A 27,652-nucleotide genomic window follows, 5' to 3' on the forward strand; every position below is an offset into this window, starting at 1 on the left:
ACAGCTCATTCCACACACTCACCACGCTCTGTGTAAAAAAAAAAATTAAAAAAAAACAACAGGAGCAACTTACCCCTGACATCTCCTCTGTACCTATTTCCAAGCACCTTAAAACTATACCCTCTCATGTTAGCCATTTCAGCCCTGGGAAAAAGCCTCTGACTATCCACACGATCAATGCCTGTCATCATCTTATACACCTCTATCAGGTCACCTCTCATCCACCGTTGCTCCAAGGAGAAAAGACCAAGTTCACTCAACCTATTCTTATAAGGCATGCTCCCCAATCCAGACAATATCCTTGTAAATCTCCTCTGCAACACACACAAAATGCTGGTGGAACGCAGCAGGCCAGGCAGCATCTATAGGGAGAAGTGCTGTCGAAGGACGGTCCTGACGAAGGGTCTCGGCCTGAAACGTCGACAGCGCTTCTCCCTATAGATGCTGCCTGGCCTGCTGCGTTCCACCAGCATTTTGTGTGTGTTGCTTGAATTTCCAGCATCTGCAGATTTCCTCGTTGTTTGCCCTTTAAAATCTCCTCTGCACCCTTTTTATAGTTTCTACATCCTTCCTGCAGTGAGGTGACCAGAGCTGACACAGTACTCCAAATGGGGTCTGACTAGGGTCCTTTATAGCTATAATATTACCTGTCGGTTCTTAAACTCAATCCCACCGTTGATGAAAGGCAATGCACTGTATGCCTTCTTAACCACAAAGTCAACCTGCACAGCAGCTTTGAGTGTTCTAAGGACTCGAACCCAAAGATCCCTCTGATCCTCCACACTGCCAAGAGTCTTGCCATTAATACCACATTCTGCCATCATATATGACCTACCAAAATGAACCACTTCACACTTACCTGAGTTGAACTCCATCTGCCACTTCTCAGTCCAGTTTTGCATCCTATCAATGTCCTGCAGTAACCTCTGGTAGCCCTCCAGACTATCCACAACACTCCCAACCTTTGTGTCATCAGCAAATTTACTAGCTGTTCCCTCCATTTCCTCATCCAGGTCTTTTATAAAAATCAGGATGAGAAAGGGTCCCAGAACAGATTCCTGAGGCACACCACTGGTCACTGACCTCCATGCAGAATATGACCCGTCTGCAACCACTCTTTGCCTTCTGTGAGCAAGTCATTTTTGAATCCACAAAGCAAAGCCTTGCATTGGGTACTTTATCAAATTCCTTCTGTCTCTCCTAATTTCATTCTTAAGCTCCTTCCTGCTAGCCTTATGATCTTCGATATCTCTATCAGTACCTAGTTTTTTGAACCTTTTGTAAGCTTTTCTTTTCTTCTTGACTAGATTTACAACAGCCTTTGTACCCCATGGTTCCTGTACTCTACCATGCTTTCCCTCTCTCATTGGAGCATACCTATGCAGAACACCATGCAAATATCCCCTGAACATTTGCCATATTTCTGTCATACATTTCCCTAAAAACACCTATTCCCAATTTATACTTCCAAGTTCCTGCCTGTTAGCTTCACATTTCCCCTTACTCCAATTAAACGTTTCCCTAACTTGTCTGTTCCTATCCCTCTCCAATGCTATAGTAAAGGAGATAGAATTATGATCACTATTTCCAAAATGCTCTCCCACTGAGAGACCTGACACCTGACCAGGTTCATTTCCCAATACCAGATCAAGTACAGCCTCTCCTCTTTTAGGCTTATCTTCATATTGTGTCAAGAAACCTTTGTGAACACATCTAACAAACTCCACCCCATCTAAACCCCTTGCTGTATGGAGATGACTATCAATATAGGGGAAATTAAAATCTCCCATCACGACAACCCTGTTATTATTGCACTGTTCCAGAATCTGTCTCCCTGTCTGCTCCTCGATGTCCCTGTTACTATTGGATGGTCTATATAAAAAAAAAGCACCCAGTAGAGTTATTGACCGCTTCCTGTTCCTAACTTCCACCCGCAGAGACTCCGTAGACAATCCTTCTATGACTTCCTCATTTTCTGAAGCCGTGACACTATCTCTGATCAAGAGTGCAATGCCCCTATGTCTTTGGCCTCCCTCTCTGTCCTTTCCGAAATATCTATAGCCGGGCAGTTTCCTGCCCCTGAACCATCCAAGTCTCTGCAATGCCCATAATATCATAGCTCCAAGCACTGATCCATGCTCTAAGCTCATCTGCTTTGTTCATGATGCTTCTTGCATTAAAGTAGACCCATCTCACTCAAACCATCAGTCTGAACGCACCCCTTCTCTATCACCTGCCTATCCTCCCTCTCGCACTGACTCAAGCTTTCTCTGTTTGTGTGCCAACAGCCCCTTCCTCTGTCTCTTCAGTTTGGTTCCCACCCCCAGCAATTCTTGTTTAAAACTCTCCCCAGTTGCCTTAGCAAACCTCTCTGCCAGGATATTGTCCCCCTTGGATTCAAGTGCAACTCGTCCTTTTTGTACAGGTCACACCTGCCCCAAAAGCGGTCCCAGTGATCCAGAATTCTGAATCTCTGCTACCTGCTCCAATCCCTCAGCCATGCATTTATCCTCCACCTCACTCTATTCTTATACTCACTGTTGCGTGGCACAGGCATTAATTCCGAGATTACTACCTTTGAGGTCCTGCTTCTCAATTTTCTTCCTAACTCCTTGTAGTCTTTTTTCAGGATTTCCTCCTACCTGTGTCATTGGTAGCGTTATGTACCATGACCTCTGGCTGTTCAACTTCCCACTTCAGGATATCGTGGACGCGATCAGAAACATCCCGGACCCTGGCACCTGGGAGGCAAACTACCATCTGTGTTTCTTTCCTGCGTCCACAGAATCGTCTGTCTGGCCCCTAACTGTAGAGTCGCCTATTGCTTCTGCCTTCTTCCATTCCCTCACTTTCTGAGCCAGAGGGCCAGACTCTGCTGGAGATGTGGCCACTGTTGCTTCCTCCAGGTAGGCCATCCTCTCCCCCCCCCCCCCCCCCACCAAAGTATTCAAACAGGAGAATTTATTGTTCAGGGAGACAGTCACAGGGGTATTCTGTAGTATCTGCCTCTTGCCCTTCTCTCTCCTGACTGTTACCCCCTTATCTGTCTCACGAGGTCCCAGAGTGACTACTTGCATTTAGCTGCTTTCTATCACCTCTTCACTTTCTCTGACCGGATGAAGGTTATCAAGCTGCATCTCCAGTTCCCTAACCCGGTCCCTAAGGAGCTGCAGCTCGACGCACCTGACGCAGAAGTGGCCATCCAGGATGCTGGGTGTCTGTTGGACATACCACATCTGACACCTAATACAGAACACCAGCCTCACAGACATACTTTTTGTTTCTGTTCTACACAAATAATGTACCTCGCCTCGACCTGTTATTACCGAAGTCCCATTGAGCCAAAGCCCTCTTACTGTCTCTGTCTACTTCAATGCCTTCTCTGTAAAACTGTCTCCTTTTAAACTTCGCACCAGTTTAACTCGCTGACATCCATGCACTTGTGCAGTTGTCCCTTGATCTGTTTTATCTTTTGCTACAATATAGTGGGGCAGCTTCACAGTGAACCCCTGGGATCAAGTGTTACAACATTCCACTGTTCACATGACAAACTTCCAGTGCTGTACATTTTGTCGATTCTTAGGTCTTCGAGTAAGATTTCCCAAAGCACGTCAAGGTGATACTTTGGGGAATACACAAAGTGCTGAAGGAACTCAGCAAGTTGGGCAGGATTGAAGTCCTGATGAAAGGTCTCTGCCTGACCTAAGTTGGTCCAGTATTTTGTTTTGCGAATTCTTTTATTTGCTGGGACTGGATAGTGTCAAAGGAGATTTATCCTATCCAAGATGTAGTTCATTTTGTTGGAGTTCTGAAGAGAAGGGGTCATATTGAGTTGGAACTAGTGTGGTCTCACATAAGAAGCTGAGTGCTCTTGGTTGGGGCTGGAGGTGAACAGGGATTGGCTATTAGGAAACTCATCAGGTTAGTGAAGTGTTGTTATACAAAGCTCCAGCTTTCATAATTTAGGGGCATTACTTTATTACAGGAGTTTAGGGTTTCGTAGTTCAGTTCTGCCACCTTTTGTAAGGAATATGACCACATGGTTTCCTTCCACGTTCCAAAGGCATACCAGTTCATAGGTTCTTGGTCATTGTAAATTGACCTGTGATGAGGCAAGTATTAAATTAGTAGGTTGCTGGCCAACACGGCTTGTTGTGCCAGAAGGGCCTATTCTGCACTGTATCTGAACAAATAAATGATTGGGGGTAGATGGGCAAACAGAAAAGGCAACAATGAAAGAGCAAGAAGTGAACACTTTGTTGAAAACAATTTGGTGAAGAACAAAAGTTTGCAAGCATATTTGAATAAGATTCATGTAAATGAAAATTGAGTGAGAAATAGAGATGAATAAAATTTTATTCAAATTGTGCTGAAACTGAGGGATAGCTGAGTTTGCAATATATTTATAATTGTTAATACTTCTTGACCTTCCCCCTCCAAGTTTTATCAACAATATAGATGTATAATAGTTGCATGCAGACATTTTTCATCTGAGTTACCACATTCAAATAAGATAATTTACACCATCTTAATTTTCTGGCCCTGTAGTTTTTACATATTATAATTTTGTCAATTTTACACATCACTGAATTCAATATTGTTGGATGGTACAAAGTCAAAATATTAATAAGATAAACATGATTTGAAACCTAAATTATAAGCACAAAGAGTTGTGTAGCTTTGTTGTAAAATGTCATGCCTTCATGGCACTTGACCATGCAGGGATTTAGTAGTTTGGGTAGTTGAGTTAAAAGCCAATTCATAGAAACAATTTTCCCATGGTTTCTCATGGCATTTTCTTTGATTTTGTTGAAACCAGCTTTGATGCAAGCATTTCTTTTGTCATTGGGTTATATTATTCTCCATGCTGCTTGATAGTGCAGTCAATTCCCTGGATGCTAAACTGAGTGAAAAAGATATGCAAAATGATTGAAAGTGTTTTTAATTTTAATGGGAAAAACTTTACATGTGTTTGAATAACTGTTATTGTGGAGTATTTATTTTATAGCAACCTGCCCATAAGTAAGTGAATCACATTGCACTTCATTGTCAGAATATCAGAAAAGCAAGGAATTCCAGTGGTTAGCTTTAAGTGTAGTCACTATTGCAGTATCACAGAGCCGAGAGGTAATGTTGCAGCTATATAGGACCCTGGTCAGACCCTACTTGGAGTACTGTGCTCAATTTTGGTCGCCTCACAACAGGAAGGACGTGGAAACCATAGAAATGGTGCAGAGGAGATTTACAAGGATGTGGCCTGGATTGTGGAGCATGTGTTATGAGAATAGGTTGAGTGAACTCGGCCTTTCCTCCTTGGAGCAACAGAGGATGAGAGGTGACCTGATAGAGGTGTACAAGATATTGAGAAGCATTGATCATGTGGATAGTCAGAGGCTTTTCCCCTGGGCTGAAATGGCTAGCACGAGAGGGCATAGTTTTAAGGTGTTTGGAAGTAGGTACAGAGGAGATGTCAGGGGTAAGTGTTTTATGCAGAGAGTGGTGAGTGTGTGGAATGGGCTGGCATTGGAGGCAGAAACAATGGGGTCTTTTAAGAGACTCCTGGATGGCTACATTGAGCTTAGGAAAATAGAGGGCTATGGGTAAAGCCTAGGTAGTTCTAAGGTAAGGACATGTTCGTCACAGTTTTGTGGGCCGAAGGGCCTGTATTGTGCTGTAGGTTTTCTATGTTTTTGTGTTTCTGTACAGTGCAGGTGAATGCCCAAAGTACTTTACATAAAGCAAGTTTCAACAAATGACAATGAGAAACTTGAGCTTTATATTTTTGTTTGGAACATAACGATGGGAAAGAGCAAAGAAATTGTCCTCAAACATGAGAAAATGTGCAGATGCTGGAATGCAAGCAACACACACACACTGCTGGAGAAACTCAGCAGGCCAGGCAGCATCTATGAAAAAGAGTTAACAGGCGACGTTTTGGTCCGAGTCTCTCTATCTGAACTGGGAATTGTCCTGCTGTTGTCTGAAAGTGCCATGATGTGCACTTGAAAGCAAATAAGACTTAGGGTTTCAAATCTTAAATAAACTGTGCTTTGTGCAATGGTTATATTAAACTGGATAACAAAGTCAAGTTTCTGACCTTGGGTGTAAAATACTACCACTGAACCTTGGTTGATATGTTTAAGATGCAGTTGCACTAATGTGATTGTTAACCTGCCTACCACAGAATTCCTCTTGGAGAACCATGTGAGTGAATGCAGTGCACAAAATTATGGTATTCTATTTTACTGGAACTCCAGTCTGGAAGAAATTTTCAAGTAATAAATCACGCTGTAGTAATAGGTTTGCATATTGAGCTACTGTGCATTTGATTGCAATGGAATGCAAGTTCATCTAAATGGGATTGATGAAAACTTAAGTTTTGTCAGACTTTCTTTTGTCCAACTGCTTGAATGTTCTGATTCTATCAGTTTTCAGGCTCCCTTCATTGTTGAAATTAGGTCTCGGGTTCAGGGAATGTTATAATGATCACGTCAGCTCTGTATTACCACTTCCTGGCATGTCGGATCAAATGACTTTGTTGATGGAGGTTCAATAATTGGGGTCACTTTGACCTTGAGTTGCCACGTACCCTTACTTGTGCAGCTTGGATATATTTATTCTTGGTCTCAAGAGCATTGGTGAAGATTGATGGTTATCCAAAAAGTAATTTTGTTTGTGCTGTTTCTAAATGGATAAAATAAATTGGATAAATAATTTTATTCTTGCAAAAGTATTCAAGTTTTAATTTGTTTTGGAGCTAATTTAAAAATTGCAATAAAGATGTAGAAAAATAGCAATTATGTCAAGTATAGATTTGTCAATAATTCATTCACATAAAGCTAGATTAGGTACATGGAACAAATTCTATGATGGTGAAATACTGCTTTTATGGGTATCATGGAGAGGAAGTGTGTTTGAGTACTTCGATGTTTGCTAATTGTTTTGGTCTCATCCAGTAACTAAGCATAAACCTTTTGCTCATTATCTGGTTGACCCATTGAAACGGATAAGATATTCTTCAATCAAATGCCTGCATTTTAAAATTTGTTTCTTGGGCACTGATCTGAGGTTGGAAGGATTGAGAAAGAATATGACAGTGTTTATAGGTCATATAAAACGAAATGTAGTAACACACTCTAGAAGCAGCTTCCGAACCCGTGGTCCATGGACCCCTCGGTTAATGGTAGGGTTCCATGGCATAAAAATTTGTTGGAAAGCCCTTCTCTAGAATCATTAAGTGAGTCCAGAGAATATACAGGCAGTCCTGAAGAAAGGTCTTGGCCCAAAGACCTCTTGTTTTTTACACTATTCTCTGGAGATTGTTGTCTCTGAAAATCTCAGGAGATCAGCAGCTTCTGAGATGCTCAATCTATCTGGTCTACCACCAACAATCATGTTAAAGTCACTTTTCTTCCCCATTTTGATATTTGGTCTGAACAACAACTGAACCTCCTGACAGTGTCTGCATGCTTTAATGCCTTGAGTTGCTGCCATACGATTGGCTGATTAGATACTTGCATTATTGACCAAGTGTACAAATGTATATAATAAAGCAGCCACTGAATTTATGTTGGTGTTCTGCTTACATCTGCAGCATTTAATTTTGTGTGTTCATGATAGAAGATAATATACAGTATTGTGCAAAAGTCTTCGGCACCTGATTTATAGACATGAATATATAAGGCTTTTGCATAGTACTGTTGTAATTTTATATATTGCTGCAAAAAAAAACAAATTTCATGACATTTATGGGTGATGATAAACCTGATTCTGGGATGGGTCTCTATTGTGGACTAAGATTGGGAAGGGTCAGGGAGAGGGGAATCATGGTTGGGAAAAGGGGAAGGGAGAGGGGAGGGAGCTGGAAGCACCAAAAAGACATTCTGTAATGATCAATAAACCAATTGTTTGGAAGACTTTTGTGCAGTACTGTATATTCTAATTTCAGATGCTGTGTTTTACGTTGTATGTTCCTTTGCGCAGAGCGAGTAAGAGGCTAATTGTTATAGTAATTGTATTCCCTCTTCCTTAACTGAAAGTTTCCCCATTCAGCAACAGCTTCTGTCTCTTTGTACCACCAGCCCCAGCTTTCTTCAGCTGTCTTCCTGGCTGTACTGTCTCTCATCTGTCAGCATGTTTCTGTAAGATTCACATGTTGTGGTTGTCTGCTGCACTTGAGTGCCAAAAGAATGTAAATGTTTAATCATCTCTAAAATAAGATTCTCACTTACCATTAAGTATTGGACTGGGCTGTTCTGGAAGCATTTTGTCCATGGTTAAGTAGATTAGGTTTTAAAAAGTGTTCTCTGGTGAGCATTGCTTTTTTGATGTTTAACAGCAACTGCGCATTCCTACTTTTCAAATCTGTGAACCATGATACCGTTTACAAAGACAAGAATACGAATGACGCCAAGGGATATGTTGGCAAAAGTACCAGTGGCATGGTGGTTTTCTCTCGTTTTCTGCCAAAGTCTCTCTTCTGCTTACAAACATGAGCAGGAAGCTAATGTGTTAAAATGTAAGCTCTTACTCTGTTAGCTGTACTGGTGGTTATCCTTTTCTTAAGAAAATTCTTGTTTGAAACACAGGTTTTTGTTTTGCTCTCACCCGCCATGTATTCTCTGACCCAATCGGGCTTGTGTTGATCTGCAGGAGATTTTGTTGTCAGACCTAGACCACTGCAATCAGTTGACCATTGCAGATTGGACTTATACTTGCAGTTTCTTCATTACAGCGAAAATGTGGATGTCTACTGCCTTCACATTGCAGAGGACGATGGAGAAATTGATGGCGATTTTCCACCATTGGATTCCAATGAGCCAATTCACAAGTTCGGCTTCAGCACATTGGCTCTGGTTGAGAAGTACTCACCGCCTGGGTTGGCAGCAAAACAGTCTCTCTTTGTTCGGATGTAAGTTTGTTAAAAAATTTATTCTTTTTATTTTATTCGTGACACTACTTGCATTTTGACCCAGTATTTTGTTCTTAATGAATGTTGCAGAAAACAATGCACTTCAGTAGGTTTGATAAAATGTCATAATTCTGAACTTGTATTGCTGAGTAGTTGAATGATATTCTTGCAGATATGAAATAGTTCAATAGAGTGTCCATATTCTGCTTTACAGGACCATGTGCAAACTTCCCTAGCTCCCCAAAAATAAAAAGAGCAATTAAATATCCCTTTTTTTAAAAAAAAGTTTATCCTGGGGCTGCTTCAAGTAATTTCATCCTGATGGATGTTTTATTTTGTTAAAAGTTATAATTACACATATTTCCTCTTCAGTGTTTAGTTAGTACTACTCCTGTTGGTTGCTGACGTATTGGAGAATTCTCTTCAGGGCCTCTGGAGTTTATTTAATGATCAGTAGACAACTAGACAAATATCTCCAATCATGGTTTCTTAAAGAAATCAAAATGAGCCTTCTAATTTGACTCTGATTACAAACTCAAACATAAGATCAACATTTGCTGCATTTGATTTTTGTCTGTATTATTGGTCACGTATTTGTATAATTACCAAACCATTCATGTCACTTTTAATTCTGCAGAGGATCTTTGGTGTACATTGATTAAAAATACAGGGTTGATGATAAACCACAGCACCATTGACATAGAGATTGCTAAAGCAATAACCATGCTCGATAACTTGAAATATGTGGCATGATAAACCCTCAACTTGCACATGTATATTTTAATCACTTCCTTGAGAGTAAAGGATCTATTTGTTGCTGTTTAAATTTCAGCATATGCAGAATATCTTGTGCTTAAGTTTGTCTGCATTTTTAAAAAAAACTGGTTTTCACATTTTGCATTTTTAGGGTACAAAATCTAGAAAATATAACTAAAACAAAAGCTATCTAAATTTAATTAGAGCAAAATGTTGGTAAAATTACTTTACGCTTCGGTAATGTCCATGCAGTTTTACTGATGTATAACATTCTTTCAAGGTTTGTTCCAGTCCACGGTTAAAATTTTTGAAAATACCTTTTAGAAGTTTAGAGCCAAATTATGTGTAAATTCAGTTGTCTTCAGGTCAATATAGCTTATTGGCAATGTATATCTTTGGAATTAATGTAACATAATATTTTCTGGTGCCTCCTTTTTATTCATCATCTTTCCTTTTTTTTGAGAAAGTATATACTGCATCAGAAAAGCCAGTACTGCCTTACACTGTGCACCAGTATTTGATCTGGCTGCATGCCAACTGAAGTTCTTGCCCTTTACATTTTTTGAGTATTACAATAGTTTGTTATTCTAAAGCCAGATTGTTGTCCCAGTCAGAAATCTTACATATGGACTTAACATAGATTTAGAATAAGTAAACCTGACATGGTTTCCTTTTTGGCTGGAGATTCTGTCTGGAATTTTTTTTAAAGGGTCTTACTTTTCTGAAAGCTGGGAGAATGTTGTTCAGATGGTCGGTGCAATACTCTGGAATGACGAATAGGACTTTTCTAGTCTTTTTCATGTTTAATTTGATATGTGGATTGCAAAATAAAGAAGAGTTTGAAGTGAGGCTTATAAAACAAAGTGAGGGGCATGTGAAAATATTTTTGGTTATATTTGAAAACAAGTGTCAAAAATGATGGAAAAAATAGACGTTTAACCCTAGGTGGAATATGTGCACCTTCCTGCCACCAATCAATCCCTGCCTTTGTTGAGCAAAGTCAGGTTACTTCGCTAAATGGCATCTATGTACATACATTGCTTTCATGTTACTGTACAAACACCTCAAAGCATGAACAGATTTGAAATCACAGTAGCATAGTGGTATTGCAGCACCAGCGACCCAGGTTCAATTCCACCACTGTCTGTCTGTAAGGAGTTTGTGAGTTTAGGTGCTCCGGTTTCCTCCCACATTCTAAAGGCGTATGGGTTAGTGGACTAATCGGTCACATGGGTGTAATTAGGAGGTGGGGGTTTGTTGGGCTGGAAGAGCCTGTTACTGCACTGTATCTCAAAATAAATAATAAAAATAAGGAATCTATCTTATACTTTTCTAAAACTTAACTTCCACTTAACAGAACAGAATTCACATGTTCCCACTTCATCACTTTTTAATTGTATGCAACTCCCTTCCTTCTGAAGTTCAAAGAGAGCCCAAATGTGCATGATGGGCAAAGAAGACAGCAAATTCTTGGTGGAGGGCAAGATGATATATTTAATGTGTAGTTGATAAATGTTTGGTTTGGAAGAAGATAAGTTGCAAATTGAAAGGTTAAAGTATGGCTAAAAGGCTGTGGCTACTTTTATATTGAGTAAGTTGCCTGATTCTGGATGGCTTAAATCCAAAATGCAAGATCTTCTGTAGATGCCTGAAATCCAGAGTAATCCAGAGCACAAAATGTTGGAAGAATTCAGCAGGTCAGGCAGCATCTATGGAAAAAAACTAAAGAGTTAACGCTTCAGGTCGAAACTCTTCATCAGGAACCTTTATCCAGCATTTTATGTGCGTGACTTAAATCCAGGGATTTTTTTTCTCTGGGCGATGGGTTGAGGGTAATAGCAGGAAATGTCATAATCTTACCTTTATGGAAATGGGAAGATGTAATGTCCTTGTTTCAGGTTACAAGAATCTTCCTGGTTGACCATCATGTATTGGTTCTATAGAGCTTTAGAATTGGAGAAAAATGAACCGGCGCTGGAAAGTTTTGAGTTATTTGAAGAGAGACAAGATGGGTTTGTCTAAGTCAAATTCTGTTTAACTGACCCGATTAGATTTTGTTTTGATGAATAAGAGGTTGAAACAAATGCAGTAGATATTGTCTAGATGGATTTTAAGAAACCATTTGACAAAGTACTACATCAGGCCAGTTTACAGTTTTGAGATTCTTGAAATAGTGGGATTAGGTTCGGTTCAGATTTTTAAAAAATGGCTTGAGCACTAAAAACAGCCAACTGTGATTTTGCCTACTGATGGATGGTAGAGAATGTTTCATAAGGGTCAATGCTAAGGTCACTGATGAGGATTCCATTTTAAAATTTGCTTTTGTGATGCATTCTTGGCATAAAGGCTATAAGGGAGGGAATATAAGCTAAACGGCACAGTACAGAAATGTGCTGGAGCAGAGAAACCTGGTGATTTGTATGCAAAGATCTTTAAAGATTTAAGGACACACTGGGAAACTGTTCAGCAAAACACAAAGAGTCTGGGGTTTCGTAAATCCAGATATGGAGCGCAAAAGTAGGGAAACTGTACTGAATTCGGAAAAGGCTTTGGTTAGACAACCAGATTATAGAGTCCATTTATGTACAGCACACCTAAGGATGTGAAGGTTGTTGAAAGGGATGGGAGGTGGTTTATTGGGGTATTTCCAGAAATGAGGAATTTGAGCTCCATGGTGAAGGTGGAGAGGCTTGTGGAGGAAACAAGTTTGAGAAGAGAGTGGATTGATGTGCATGAGATGATGATAGATGCAATAATATTTTTTTTGAAACGTCTTCCCTCAACTTGATGGTACGTGAACAAAGACACAAAGCATTTAGGTTTTGGGCAGGTAGATATGAGTGATAATGACTTGGCACTTGTTTCTAAGAATGATGGAAGCCAAAATGATAGGAGATTCCAAAAGGAAATTGGACAGATATAATGTAGATAAATTTGTATAGGGCCTCAGGTAAAGAAGTGGAATGAGGTTGATTGTCTGATACGCCGCAGAGCTAGCAGGGACTGTGAGGGGCAAATGGCCCTGTTCTGCTCTGTAATCATGATCATGTTGGCCTTTTGGATGTGTTTTTGAAATAATGGGTGATAGTCATGTTCATATGCTATGTATCCATCAGTTATAGAGACCTATTTTGTTTTATTTATGCGATAGTTTTCTGGAAAAGAAAATAAAAACCTCATTTGGATTAAGTTTCAGGCAACTTAACAACAAAATTCCCATCGTCTCCAGTTCAGTACCATCTGGGCAAAATAAGTTTAGACTGCTCATTGGTGAAACTGCAATCAACGACTTGTCCTTGAAGGAAACTGCTGATGGTTTGGGTAGAAATGGGCAAAAAAAAAGGATTGTCAAGTTCTTGAGAAGGAATTGCATCAAGGCAAAATAGGAATATTGCTGGATGTACTCAACTGACTTTAAGAGTAAAAAGTAATTTTAATAGTGCTCAGTTCTGTTTGCAAGCTGAGGTTGGTTGCTTATTGTTTGAAGTATATGAGAAGCAGGATGGTGAATCTTTGTTTAAGGGGAAGGAAACAAGAATGTAAGCTCCAATCTTTGCAAGCATCTATCTGAATGTTAGGAGAGCATTTGGTCTTCGATGTACTTTCCTGCTGATGTAGATCAAAAAGATGATTTATTTATTTTGTCATAATCCTGTTAACAATCGTTTTACAAGTAGTACCCAATATCTGTCATGGTGCAATTCTGATTGGATTTCTGTTGCACCCTTACAGCATTAAATAAACTGATAACAAAATTTTAAATAACTTAAAATCATCTCTACTTAGTCTTTTAGATTAAGTGATGATAAGCACATATGCAAGTTACACAAGCAAATACCAGTGAGTTATTTTGAAACTTGATTGAAAAGGCTGAACAGATTTTTAAAATTTACAATCTGTGTTAAACTCTGTAGTGGTGCAACACAGCCAACTCGTTAAAACACTGAGATCTAGGATGTTAGACTTGAGCTGAGATTGTATTATTTGTGCTGATTGAAGGAAAATGGTTGTCGAGCATAATTTTAATGTGTTGAATGTACAGACGTTCTTTCAGTAATTTGGGTCTTAGTTAATCTGTAGTTATACGTTCTTTATTTAAATTCTTCCTTAGAAATTTTTATTCTAGGTTTCAATGCCTTTTCATATCTTTGTTTTCCTTCTGATATTCTCCTTGGCATCTAATTCTAAATAAACACAGCACAATTATACATTTCTCCCGATGGAATCCATTATCAGTGTTCTGAAACTGCCAGATGTGTTGGCATCATTTAATTTCATATTGGTGGAGTTGCGAATAAAAATGAGGTGACTGAGCTGGCCTTCTCACAATACAACGAGCAAAGGCAGGATTATGTGATGAATCTTAAATATTCGAGTCAGATTATTTCTGCACGGCCATTTCAGTAGGAAGTCTTTCAGCAGAAGCCATTGGGGAAAATGTCAAAAGTTAAATCTGTGCCAATGAAAACTATTACCCACTTGAGTTTGTAAGCAAAGCTCAGCGCTTGTCAGCGGAAATAGTTCTCGGTGCGTGTTTGATGCTGAGCTTAATGTGGTTGTCTGTGCAAGATGTTGGTTATCATGACTGGTAAATAATTGAGTTTGAATAGGGAGAGAGCCCTCATTATCCTCCACCTGTGCCCAGCTGGAGGGGAGGGTTGAGATAAAGCCATTAACTGTCTTTTACTGGCACCACAAAGAGCTCAAATACATCTGTGTCTTATTTATTTTTTTTCTGGCACAATCAGTCGAGCAAGCTAAGCAGGCATGACCAAATTTGGCAAGTTCTGTGGACTTTGGCAAAGTAATGCAGCAGTGCTTTTAAGGAACAGGCTGAGGGCAGTTACTTGGCTCCTATACGCCATCATTAGTGTATTGAGAGCTTTGTTTAATGCCAGTCCATTTTGCAGGGGAAGTGGATTGAATAAAGTATAGATTTTCCTGATGAAATGTGTCTTAACTGGTTGTTTTCTCCTTTCATCTTACTATTTAAAAGGTCTGTTGTAACCACATTTTCCACAGTGACTGCAGTGCTGGCTGGAGGTGCTATTGGTTTTCCAGCTTATCCTGGGAAGTGCAAGTAGAATTGGTTTAAAATACCAATGAAGGTAGTACGCAATTGCTCAGATTATATTACATTCTGATGACTTGAAGCATAAATGGATAACTTTTTAGATAGAAATAGATTGTTCATTTATGCTTTGTGCCAGATGTAAAATGTTCCTTTTGATATGCATACATACTATGAACATATAATTGGAATTGGCCACAGCATTTTCATTCAAGGTTCAAATTTGTTCCAGTGACCATTTTATAATCCCAAAAATAATCCTACCACTTGTGAAGAAACAAAAATATTTTGGTTTGACACAAAAGATTCTGCAGATTCTGGAAATCTTGCACAACACACAAAAGATACCTCTGGAACTCAGCAGGTGGAGGGAATGAGCATTCGACATTTTGGGCCGAAACCCATCAGGGCTGGAAAGGAAGGGAGCAAAAGCGGAAATACAAAAATAAAGGAGGGGGAGGAGCGCGAGCTGGTAGATAATAGGTGAGTTCAGGGAGAAGGGGGATGAAAAGGAATGATGTGAGAAGCTTGGAAGTGATAGGTGGAAGAAGCAGTGGGCTGAAGGAGAGGAATATAATAGGTTCCCTCCACAGATGCTGCCTAACCTGCTGGGTTCCTCCAGCATTTTGTGTGTGTCATTTACTATTTTAATTTGACCATTATAACTAGTTTGTGTGATATTTATCACAATTAAAAAGATAAATTTTGGAGTGCCATTGCTATTACAAAGGAAAACATGCTTGGCAAACTGAAAGGTCTGGACCAGATGGACTTTATCCCAGAGTCCTGAGAGAGCTTGCTGAAGAGATAACTGATACATTGGTGATGATCTTTCAAGAAACACTTGATTCTGGCATGGGCCCAGAAGACTGGAAAATTGCAGATAGAATGGAGGAAGACAAAAGAGAGAAAATTACAGGCCAGTTAGCCTAACCTCAGTGGTTGAGAAAGTGTTGGAGTCCATTATTAAGGACAAGGTTTCAAGGTACTCGGCGACTGATGATAAAATAAGTCAAAGTCAGCATGGTTTCTGTAAAGGGATATCTTACCTGACAAACCTGTTGGAGTTCGTTGAGGAAGGAACAAGCTGTATGGATAAAGGACAGGCAGTGGATGTCATTTACTTGGATTTTCAGAAGGCATTTGATCTGGTGCCACACATGAAGCTACTTAAGATAAAATTCTACGGTGTTACAGGAAATGTACTGGCATGGATAGAGGAATGGCTGACAGGCAGGAGGCAGTGAGTGGAAATAAAAGGGACCTTTTCTGGTTGGTGTTCCTCAGGTGTCCATATTGGGGCCACTACTTTTCACATTGTTTGTCAATGATTAGATAATAAAATTGATGATTTTGTGGCAAAGTTTGCAGATCGAGGTGGAGGGGTAGGTAGTGCTGAGGAAGCAATGCAATTGCAGCAAGACAGAAAAATGTGTCCTCAGATCCAGATCCCTGGAGTAGCTCAGAGCAGACCCAAAGCGTTGCAGTATTCAGTTCACACAAAATAGCAAAAAAAGGGAGCGAACAGAAACACAAACAAAACAGAGTCCAATCCACAAACTTCATCAATTGAGCATTGCTCATGACGACTGCACCATCCTCCAGCAATATTAAGTGAGGGAGAGAGAGAGAGACTGTCACATATAGGCACCTTCCTCTGGGAGCAATGAACAGGAGCAAGAGGGGAACATTTAAGCTAGTTATTGCTGCCAGTGTTTGGAGATGGTAGTAAGGTTGTGCCATAGTCTTATTTCTGAATAAAACTGATAGAGAGCTATTGCTCTTTGTAGCAAGGCTAACGTGGTATAACTTGATATTTATTTAGGCAGTAATGTACCTTTTTATGGACACTCTTATACTGACAGCATGAATCACGCATGCAAATTTGAGAATCCTGAACTAACAAAAAGTTCAAAGTCAAGTGGTTATCAAAATGCATATATGCTACCTGACGTTCATTTTCTTGTGGGCATTCACAGTAAATACAAAAAAACACAATAGAATCAATGGAAGATAGCACACAACTAGATGGACCGTTTAAAAGACAGTAAACTGCAAATACAAAAAGAAAAGAAAATATAACAAATAAATAAACATTAAGTATCAAGAACATGAGATGAAGAGTCCATGAAAGTGAGTCCATAGGTTGTGGGAACCCCTCTTGATCTTGCTATTCTTTTTGTGCCTTGTAGCTCATCAGGTGGCATTTTTACTATTTCCATAGCATTTGACTTTTTTTTTTACAAAGCTGAGTTGCTAGCTTGACACTCAACCCAGCACAGATGGAAAGTGTGCAAGGAGCCGGCCAGTTTTGAAATTGGGACCATTTTTGCCCCAGGGTCCAGTGCTGATGCCACTATATCACTAGCCAGCACAAGAGCTTGATGGATGAGGGGTAATAACTGTTCCTGAACCTGGTGGTGTGGGATCTAAGCCTCTTACATCTCCTTCCTGATGGCAGCAGTGAGAAGTGAGCATGACCTGGATGGTGGGGTACCTTGATGAATGCTGCTTTCCTGCGACAGCACTCCTTGTAGATGTGGTCACTTGTTTGAAGGGTTTTACCCGTGATGGACTGAGGTCCATATTGCTTTTGTTCAGATCCAAAACCTAGCAATGGGCTGGCACCTAACAACTGCACTGGGAAATCTAGGCACAGAATCTGCAGTGATGAAACCTGATGCATGATAAACCTGGAAAAGGATGGGCCTATTTCAGCTAATGAATTTTATTGTTGCATAACTGAACATTCATTTAATTTAATTGGTTTCTTGGAATGCGCATCAAGGATGATCTCACCTGATCTCTCAACACCATCTCTTCAGTCAAGAAAGCACTTTCTGAGGAGACTGAGGCGAGGGAGGCTCCCCACCCCATTTTAACCATATTCCACCAGAGCACCATTGAGAGTATCTGGACCTGTTTTAGCACTGTCTGGTATGGGCAATGCAAAGCAGCTGACAACAAGGTGCTGCAATGGATTGTAAGGACTGGAGAGAATCATCAGGGTCTTTTCTTCCCTTCTCTTCCCTCTTTCCCCCCCCCCCCCCCAATCTATACTAGATGTGCTGTGTTTGCAGGCCCTCAACATGGTCAAGGACACTTCCCATCCGTCCCACAATCTCCTTGACCTTCAGAAGGTACTGCAGTATAAGATTAAGGACTGTGAGGCTGGGTGACAGCTTCTTTCCCCAGGCTGTGAGACTTCTGCACACCTTGCTACCATCGAATACACATTCTTTTTGACAGTGCCAGTAGCAGTATACTGTTGTACATGCAGTTTATGTCAACTTGTACTTCTACAGAACTTTTTATCTGTGAATATTTTGAGTGACATGTCAGTGTGCTAATGTTTCACAGTACCAGTGACCAGGGTTCAATTCCTACCGCTGCCTGTAAGGAGTTTGTATGTTTTCCCCATTCCCTGGGTGCTGTGGCTTCCTCCCACAGTCCAAAGATGTACCATTATCCCATAATTAGGTGAGGGTTAAATCAGAGATTGATGGGTGGTGCAGATCAAAGGGTTGGTCAATAAATACCAACATGAATAAATAATTGCTGTATGTGATATATGTACTGTTATATGTACCTTGGTCCTTGAGGAACATTGTTTTGTTCAGTTGTGTACATGTGTATGATTGAATGACAATGAGCTTGTGTATTTTTAATTAAACTATTTAAAAATCTTTCAAGGTTTAATTTTATTGTTGAAGTACACATTTTGAATCATTTATGAAATCCCAAATTCTATCCTAACCTTACAACCGATAATCCAGACGTGTGGCTTGGCCAGTTATTAAAGCATTGCTGCCAGTCAGCAGGAAGACCCTGTTCTCCAGAAAGCCTTGGTAACCAGGAGATGGATTTGGGGACCAAATAGCTTTCACGAGTAATTGTAGTTTGGTGCGGGGGGTGGGGGGGAGCAAAGGCATCGGAAGTTCACCATTCACTGAGGCAGCTCATCCTGTGGGCAGCATGGGGTCTGCAGACAGAATGTTGTACATCACTGTTTTAGCCAATAATATGCGGTAGGTGCAGGAGGAGTTTAGATGGTGCTTGATGGTTTGACAGCTTTGGTAGATCAAAGGACCATTTTCTGTGGTGTTTGTTAGCCACTGCTGAATGTAGGATCCCCATTCTTTCAGGACTGGATTTTTAAGGTGGTTTTGTTATTATTGCAATGTTACACACCTTTCCTTCCCTCAATGCATTCTATTTTCTCGCTCCATTTCTCCTTCCAGAATCAGATATATTATCACTGATAAATGTCATGAAATTTGATTGGAAATAACAGAATCAGGCGTTCAGCCACTGAGTCTGCTCCACCATGTCACTTTTAACACCCTGACAAATCAGCAACCTATCAACCTCCACTTTAAATATGCCCAATCACTTGGCCTTCACAGCTGTCTATGGCAGTGAATTCCACAGATTCACTACCCTCTGACTGAAAAAATTCCTCCTTATCACTGTTCTAAATTGACGTCCCTCTATTCTGAGTCTGTGCCCCCTGGTCCTAAACTCCCCTGCTATATGAAGCTTTGTCTGGGCTTTACATTGCTCTATAGATTTCAATGAGATCTCCCCTCATTCTTCTAAATTCCAGCAAGTACAGGCCCAGAGTCATCAAATGTTTGTCATATGTTAACCCTTTCATTCCTGGAATTATTCTCCTGAACCTCTGGACCCTATCCAATGCTAGCACGTGGCAACAGTACATTTGGAGACAAAAAAATAAATTATAAATTAAAACTCAATTGTGCAAAAAAGGGGGATTGCAAGGTCATGTTCGTGGAGTGTTTATTAATTTGCTGATGGACAAGTAAGAAGCTGTTCCTAAAACAATGAGTGTGGCTCTTCATGCCCTTGTACCTCCTCATGGCCTTGATCATGAGGATCCTTAATGATGGATGCTGCTTTCTTGAGGCACTGCTTTTTAAAGATGGCCTCAATGGTTATGCTAAGTCTTGAAGATAGTTGTGATGGAACTATCTAGACCTTTGCAGCCTCTTATGGTCCCTTGCATTGGCATTTTCATACCAGGCAGTGATGCAACCTATTAGAATGTTCTCCTTAGTACATCTTTAGAAATCTGTGGTGTCTTTCATGACGTAGCAAATCTCTTCAAACTCCTGATGAAGTATAGCAACTAGTGTGGCTTCTTTGTGATTGCACCATGTGTTGAGCACAAGATAGATCCTCTGAGATGTTGATGCCCAGGAACTTGAAGCTGCTCACCTTTATTTACTGCTGACCTTTCAGTGAGGACTGTTGTGGTCCCAACTTCCCTTTCCTGAAGTCCACAATTCTTGGTTTAGTTGACGTTGAGTGCAAGATTATTGTTAAAACGCCACTCAACTAGCTGCTCTGTCTTGTTCCTGTACAACTCATTGGTGCCATCTGTGATTCCACCAGCAGCAGTGGTATCATTGCTAAATTTATAGATGATGTTTGAGCTTCGCCCAGGCATACTGTCATGAGTGTTCAGAAAATAGAATAGCGGGCGAAGTACAAATTCTTGAGATGCACCTGTGTTGATTGTCATGGAGTAGGATTTATTATTGCCAATTTTCACTGAGATAGCCTGAAGAGGAAGTGGAGGACCCAGTTGCAGAGGGAGGTACAGAGGCCCAGGTTTTGAAACTTATTGATTAGTACTGAGGGGAGGATGACGTTGAATGCTGAGCTATAATCAATAGTAAGTTGCCTGACATACAATACGTATTGTTGTTGTCCAGGAGCTGAGCAGAGAGTCAGTGAGTGCCTCTTTCCACATTTGATTTGGTATTGAATGTATTCATGCTGTTCCTTATTCTATTCTATTTATTTTCTGTTCCTCTAGGACCTAGAGTCTAGGTGTTTGCCCTGTTCAATCAGGTCTTTATTGAACTTCAGTTACTCCTTTCAGTGTGAATAGAGCAATACAAATGTTCTTCCAGTTCGCTGTTTGCAGTCAGGTTCCCTATAAACAACAGGGACTGTTTTAAATTGGTGGGAGAGAAAATAAAAGAACACAAGCAGCAGATTAGATATTAAATCTGTTGCTGCTGTATGAACGCGTACACAGTATAATGCAGTGATACTGATCGTAGAGTCACAGAGCCCTTCGATCCATCTAGTCCATGCCATGTTGCTATTCTGTGTGGTCTCATTGACCTGCGCCTACACCATAGCCCTCTGTACCCCTTCCAAACATGTACTTATCCAGACTTCTCTTAAAGGTTGATACTGAATGCATGTCCACTACTTCTGGCAGCTCGTTCCACACTCTGAGCTCCCCTTCATGTTCCCTTTAAACATGGTCCCATCCGAACAGTCCTTGTACTGATGCTGTGGTACCTCCTGCCTGATTGTAGTGATCCTTGACAAAGCTAAGGGCTCTGCATATGCAGCACTCCTTTAACTATCTTGGATGAGTGGAAGAAAGACCCTTTGTGGGGTCTTGCAGTCAGATTCCTTGTAATTCCTGTACGAGATGGTGATGCAGATAGCCAGGACACTCAGTGGTTAGATTGGGAGCTTAGAGTGGAGAGCCTCAGTCTCCTCAGTAAATGGAGATGCTGCTGTGCTTCCTGGACTGAAGCGGTGGTATTGAGATGCCAGGTGAGATAGATAGGTTCTAAAACAATTTGTGGATTGGAGGATAACAAATGTCCTTTCTGTTAAAGATGGGGAGAAAAATGGCGAGGTCCCATCTCCCTTGTGTCAGCAATGGTAGGGAAAATGCAACATTATTTGTAACAAAGAATATTAAGAAAATAATTATACAGAGAAGAGGCAGCTAAATTTAAAACCAAAATTATGTTAGATTAATCTACTGAAGTTCTTTGAGGCAGTAACAAAGAGAGTAGGTAAGAGGGAATCCATGGATGAGGTGTATTGGATCTTTGGAATGTGTTTGATCAGATCTTGTGAGATTGATTAAGAAGAATTGTGCATTTGAAATTGGTGGTCATTTGGCAGAAAGCCAAGAACAGAAATAAAACAGTTTTTCTCAGATTGGTAGATGGTAACTGGTGGTGTACTGCAGGCATGGGGTGGAGAGTTGCGAACCAGATTTTTTAAAACCATACCAGTGGTTTGAGGGGGAACAAATCAAGGTTCAAGATTGTTTAATGTCATTTTCTGTACACAAGTGTAAAGAGAACAAAGTTATTGTTATCCCAGATCTGATGCAGCATAAAAAAAATGATGAAAAGAAATGAAGGAAAATATATATCATTAAAAACGCACAATAATATAAATACTTAAAAGTAGCTTGTATACATTAATTGTATGTTCTCAGAATTAGCTGGCAATTGGATTGTGAGTACAGGGAGTGGGGAGTTTGGGGAATGTGAAGAGATTTCAAGGGAGAGGGTGGTGAGGTAAGACCAGAAGACACATGAGCAGAATTGCCATTTCGCCCATTTTTTGTTTATTTACTGCAATACATATAGTGCGGAACAGGCTCTCTGGTCTTTTGAGCCACATTGCCCCAGCAATCCTTAATTTAATCCTACCCGAACCACGGGGAAATTTACAATGACCAGTCAACATTCCAACTGGTACATCTTTGGACTGTGGGAGGAAATTGGAGCGATTAGAGGAAACCCACACGGTCATGGGGAGAACATACAGTAATACCCTGGTTAAGATTTCAACTGCAATGCTGAGAGATTTTTTTATTTCAGCAGTTTTCTGCAAAAGCAGTGTGTCCTTTTAAGTTTTTGGCTTCAGCTGAAGATGGGCCATTTTGACCAACTTAGGAATGTTGTATTAGTCAGTCGGGTTTGTCTTGGTAAATGTTGCAACTTTCTGCCCAGTGGGATGCAATAGAAGCTTTGAGAGAGCTGGGCGGGATCAGATTTCTGAAGGCGCTAGTCCAGTTTGGGGTTTTTTGGCAGGAGAGCACAATGGAAGATGCTGGAAGGAACCCACCGGAAGTGGAGACCTTATTGCAAAGAGTGCTTTGTGAAACGAACAGTTAGAGGAGGGAAGTTCTACCTGTGGTTGTTGATGGGAGTTCAGCACCCAACTATTTCAGAAGCAAGCTCCAATATTTATGTGAACATTTTGACTGGTTTAACTGTAATGGGCCCCTTTATTTTTCTTTTTTCATTTTGTTGTTTGTTAAAGTTGGAAGTATTGGGAAATATATTTCCTTTGTAATTTTATGCCAGGGTGTGCTCTTGTTATTTTACTGGCAAATGACAACTGTACATTGGGCAGTAGTTTCGCAGCATTCTCTGCAATTCATGGTCCTCTCAGGAATATCCCAACTTTCCTGTTTGGTTGAACCCAGATCATACTGACCCTTGATGTGTTTTGCTCATGGAAGGTGGCCTTCTCACCACCGAGTCATGTGCTTGTTAGGAGAGCTAACTAACAAGTCAAGTTTGTGTATGAGCCCCCAGTGAGAGGGGTACAGTACAAACTTATAGGTAGTGGTAGGAGTTGAAACTAAGTCACCTGTAGTGTAAAGCATTGTGCTAACCAGTACTCTGCAGTGCCACCCATCAGTTCTGCTCCACAGTTCAATCATGGCTGATTTATTATCTTCCTCAACCCCATTCTCTTGCCTTCTCCCCATAATCTTTGATACTCTGACAATCAAGATCTTAGCAGATAGAATGTTATGTGGAAAGCCTTTTCAGGTTATCTGCGTCAGTGTATGTAACTGAAAAGCAAAGTATTGAATGCAAAGTCAACATGCAGCTACGTTAGCAATTTAAAGGGCATTTAGTAAATATTGTCTTTATTACATGAAGATTTTACTTTGAAAGCAAGCAATTCTTATTGCAATTGTGTGGTGAAATCACACCTGAAGTAGTATGTGCAGTTATGGTCTCCTTAACCAAAGATAGGATTAACCTGGCATAGATGATATACGGCAGTGATTCACCAGCCAGGTTCCAGGGGTGGTGCATTTGTTGTGTCAAGAGACTGAGTGAGGTGGAATTGTCTTTGTTCGAGTTCAGAAAAATTTGAGAAAATGTCATGAAAACAAACAAAAGATCTCAAGAGCTTGTCAGACTAGATGCAGGGAGGATTTTTCCCTGTGAAGAGAGTCAGATCACAAGGTCCAGTTTCAGAACAAAAGATTGGCCATGAAGTTTGAGGTGAGAAGACATTTCTTAACTTGGAGTTTGTTTTACCCTGAGACTGAGAGGACTGAGTCAGTGTTTTCATTCAAACCAGAGATCAATGGATTTCATTACCTAAGGGGAAACGAGGGTGGTTGAAGTGGTGCTGAGAAATGACACTGAGGTAGCAGGTCATTGTGATTTTAAAGATGGAGCAAATTGAAAGGTCTCTGAGCCAACTGTTCTTATTTCTTAAATTCCTGCATTAAAGCCATTAATTTTGCTTCAGAAATCAATGGAAGGATCTTTGGTATGCTTGTTTCTACACAAAACTGGATTTCTTTGTTCACCTAACCTTTGAGTATAATCGACTGTACAATAAAAAAAATGGTCTTAATAGAAAGCAGGTTCTGGGGAGATGTTGATTTTATTTAATGCTGTTGGCATTCTTGATCTAAAGAACATTGCACCCAATAGTTTGGGGAAGTCACTGCCCTAAATGCTTTGCAACACAACTTGAAGGGCTAGAAGGGCCTATCCACACTAATCTCAATAAATAAACAAACAAACAAAGGCTCAAAATTCACAGTGGAAGAGTTTATTGGGAGCAAGAATTTCAGTCAACTCAGGACTACCTCCCAGTTGATGAATGATTCAGCGTCAAAGATTGCGTTCCGAGATGTGAGAAAGCTTATTTTCAACATGTTTTAATTTTGAAAAAAATTAGTTTTGTGATTTTTCAATTTTTAAAAAAGTGAAGTGCCTATCTTAAATTGATAGTTAATCACTATTCTCCATTTAAAATTTGTAACTTCCTGTTAATTAGAACAGGTTGTTAGCTTCACATTTTTATAATTTTAATGGTGACAATACAGTATCCTTCATATAGCATGTAATCATAACTTTTCTGTTGCATTTTGTGGCAATTTCCTTGTATGTTATTTTCATTTTACTCCAATAAACCCTGCCACCCTTTATCTGCTGCAGAAGCTGTAGAGGAAGATGGAGAGCACAGTTACCTCAGAATGATCACTATCATTAACATTCACGGGTGGTTCACTTATCATTTCTGACTGCAGAGACATGGCAGCCTTTTTATGAACCGTCTGCAGGTGTAACAAGATGATACATATAACATTGTGCCACAATGGATTTATGTATTCAGTTACAAAAGAAAAGTCTAATGAAAAAATACAGAAGGTAATTCTTTATTCCTGCACCACACTATTTGTCAGTAATGTCCATAAACAATGAGCACTTTTTAAAAAATCTGCGTTAGCCCTATGACCTGGATGTTCTTAAGTCGAGCATCATTTTCTGGCATGTGACATCCTGGTGTGTCCAGGCTGTTTCAAAGATCAGACGCAGGTAGAGTTAATGAAGCTGGGAATTAAATTCAGGGATCAATAATAGTAATGAATGCCTTGATGCAGTGTTAGAAAGAAGACCTGTGTAATGGTGCTTCTCAGAAAGGGCCTGCACCAGCTACTAAAGCAGTGTTCTGTAGGATTGATTTTTAATATTGGCCTCTTTTATCCAGTATTCTTGCCCATATTTAAAACTAAGTTCTGTAAGCCCATGAAAATAAAACCAATTTAATGTTGAAGTCGCCTCATAAAGGTATTCGTTTAGTATTATAGAAGTCACAAATCAGAAATATCTCTATTTGAGGTCGGTTATTTTGATTAACTAATAGCTAACCTTCACTACTACCACTTCTGCCGAATTTTAATCGGAGTATCAAGTTAGGAATCTCCTCAATGGCAGAACATCAGTTTTTCTGTATTTGTGCAAATGCCCATTGTTGGAGTGTTCTTTCATTCTGGGCCCAATTGTCTGCTTTAGTGATTAAGTGGAAGTGAAAGATATAATGCCATTATTCAGAATGAAGTTACTTTGAACATTTATTGATGTTCTTTCCTAAACCACCACCAAAAAGACCAAATTCATCGCATTGTTTTGAGTGAGGTGTCACTGGTTCCAGCATGACCAATGCATTTATTCTCAAATTGTTGTTTGTTACATTTAATGCAATTTAAATATTAAAAATCCAGTCTTTTCCCTCAATTGATTTTAATTGTTTATTTCTTTTGGAAACTGAAATTAACTGCACCACATTATTTTCACATCTCACATCTTTATCTGGTGTCACAGAAGTAGCAACTGTTGGCGTGGGCCTCTCTGCCCTCCATAGTGACATGTCTCAAGTGAGATCATTTCAAACATGAACCCAGTGTAGTGAAGAACACACTGGGGCTTCAATAGGCTCTGCTCATAATCTTGCATGTTCTATTTTTCAGAAAAGGATATATTTATAAGGTTCTGCAACTTGAATAAGCAGTTATTTTGAACATGGTAGGAGCTACATGGGTCTTCAATCATGGTGAAATAACTTCTGCATTCAGCTGTAATCATTTGCAACCCAACCTGTGATCATCTGTGCATGTATTATAAGTATTAATGCAAGTAGCCTTGAATAATAGGATCATGACAAATATTTGGAGCATAAGCCTTGATCTGAAAATATTTCTGTCATCCAATGTTGTTAGTCAGCTGGCAGGATGTATTTGCATTTAGAGATGTCATAATCCATAAACCAATGACTGCAATCCGTAAGTAATCAAATTATGGGTACAGATGATGTCATAATCTTGGAGAAGATGGCTGTCAACTGAACCTTGTATTTGGAATACCTCCTTACATTCATTTGCAGGTATCAGTTATCATTAACGTACACCAGATGAAAAGTGTTTATTTTGAAAATTACTATTAGCAATTTCAGGCAGATGGAGCTTGTCAGCCCTGGTTGGCAGCTCATCGAGGAGAAGGAAAGCTCTGATCTCAAACCTCCTCAAAAATAACTGACCTCCTTGCAGCTATACCCAGTCCTGGGAAAAACTTGAGGTGTAAACCCCAAGGAAAAATCCGGAGCTGGAGTCCCTAAGGCAGTCCTACAATGAGTTCAACTTTGATTGACAACTCCTGTGACGCCTCTGGTGCCAGACTGCATCGGTCCCTGCCGTTCTGTTGAATTCATCAGCTGTGTGGAGAGGGGGAACCTGTTTCATGGACCCAGCCTGCTTTCCATAATCGTACTGCCCTGACTCTATAGAAAGTTAGGGCACAACATCCATGGTTGACCCCCTACTAATGGAGGCCTGACAATTGCTAGTTATGTTTTAGCACTTTTTATTCTTTACAGAGATCTGTTCCTGCAAGATTGAAATGTAGCTTGAAGCAAAGGATATGGAGTAGTTTATAACTCCTGATTGTTTTAAGCAGAATATTTGACCTCCAGAAGAGATTGCTAAGTGGGATGCAATTGTTTTGAAAGACTAGAGAGGAAAGTTGGCCATTAGCTATATTTAATGTCACAATAAATGTTCTACAGATCCTGTCTTTTTCATTAGGTTGACAAATATGAGCTGTAATCATTATGAAGAATTGGTGTTGTAAATTTGTATTGTAAGTGCTTAAGTGCCATCTGAATTTTAGTTTGTTGGGATTCACGTTGGAACATCTCTCCTGCTGTCTGTGAGGAGTTTGTACATCTTCGCCATGAGGGTGTGGGTTTCCTCCCATAGTCCAAAGACGTACTGGTTCATTGGTTAATTGGCCATTGTGAATTGTCTGGATATTAGGCCAGGGTTAAATTGGGGGTTGCTGAGTAGCATGGCTTGAAGGGCAGGAAGGCTTGTTCTGTGCTGTATCTCAATAAATAAATAATACATAAATACTTTGTAAATTTAAACTCATGAATAAAGCTAAATTTTAACCATCTGTATTTCAGCATGCATGAATATTAATATCTGTAGCTTTTGTATGTAGGTGTCACATTTTATACCAAGG

The 27,652-nt window shown here is 40.0% G+C and overlaps 1 protein-coding gene across 5 annotated transcripts in view; it reads left to right on the plus strand.

The window, feature by feature from the left end:
* The window catches only part of mapkap1 (MAPK associated protein 1), a 274,264-nt gene that overhangs the window by 129,508 nt on the left and 117,104 nt on the right, over nucleotides 1-27,652 (plus strand). For all 5 annotated transcript variants that reach the window (XM_059993887.1, XM_059993886.1, XM_059993885.1 and 2 more), the window contains one exon: nucleotides 8,735-8,911. In XM_059993887.1, the coding sequence (XP_059849870.1) occupies nucleotides 8,735-8,911 (177 nt within the window). The remainder of the gene's footprint in view (nucleotides 1-8,734; nucleotides 8,912-27,652) is intronic.

This window comes from Hypanus sabinus, chromosome 18 (assembly GCF_030144855.1).
Source record: "Hypanus sabinus isolate sHypSab1 chromosome 18, sHypSab1.hap1, whole genome shotgun sequence".
Classification (NCBI taxonomy): Eukaryota; Metazoa; Chordata; class Chondrichthyes; order Myliobatiformes; family Dasyatidae; genus Hypanus; species Hypanus sabinus.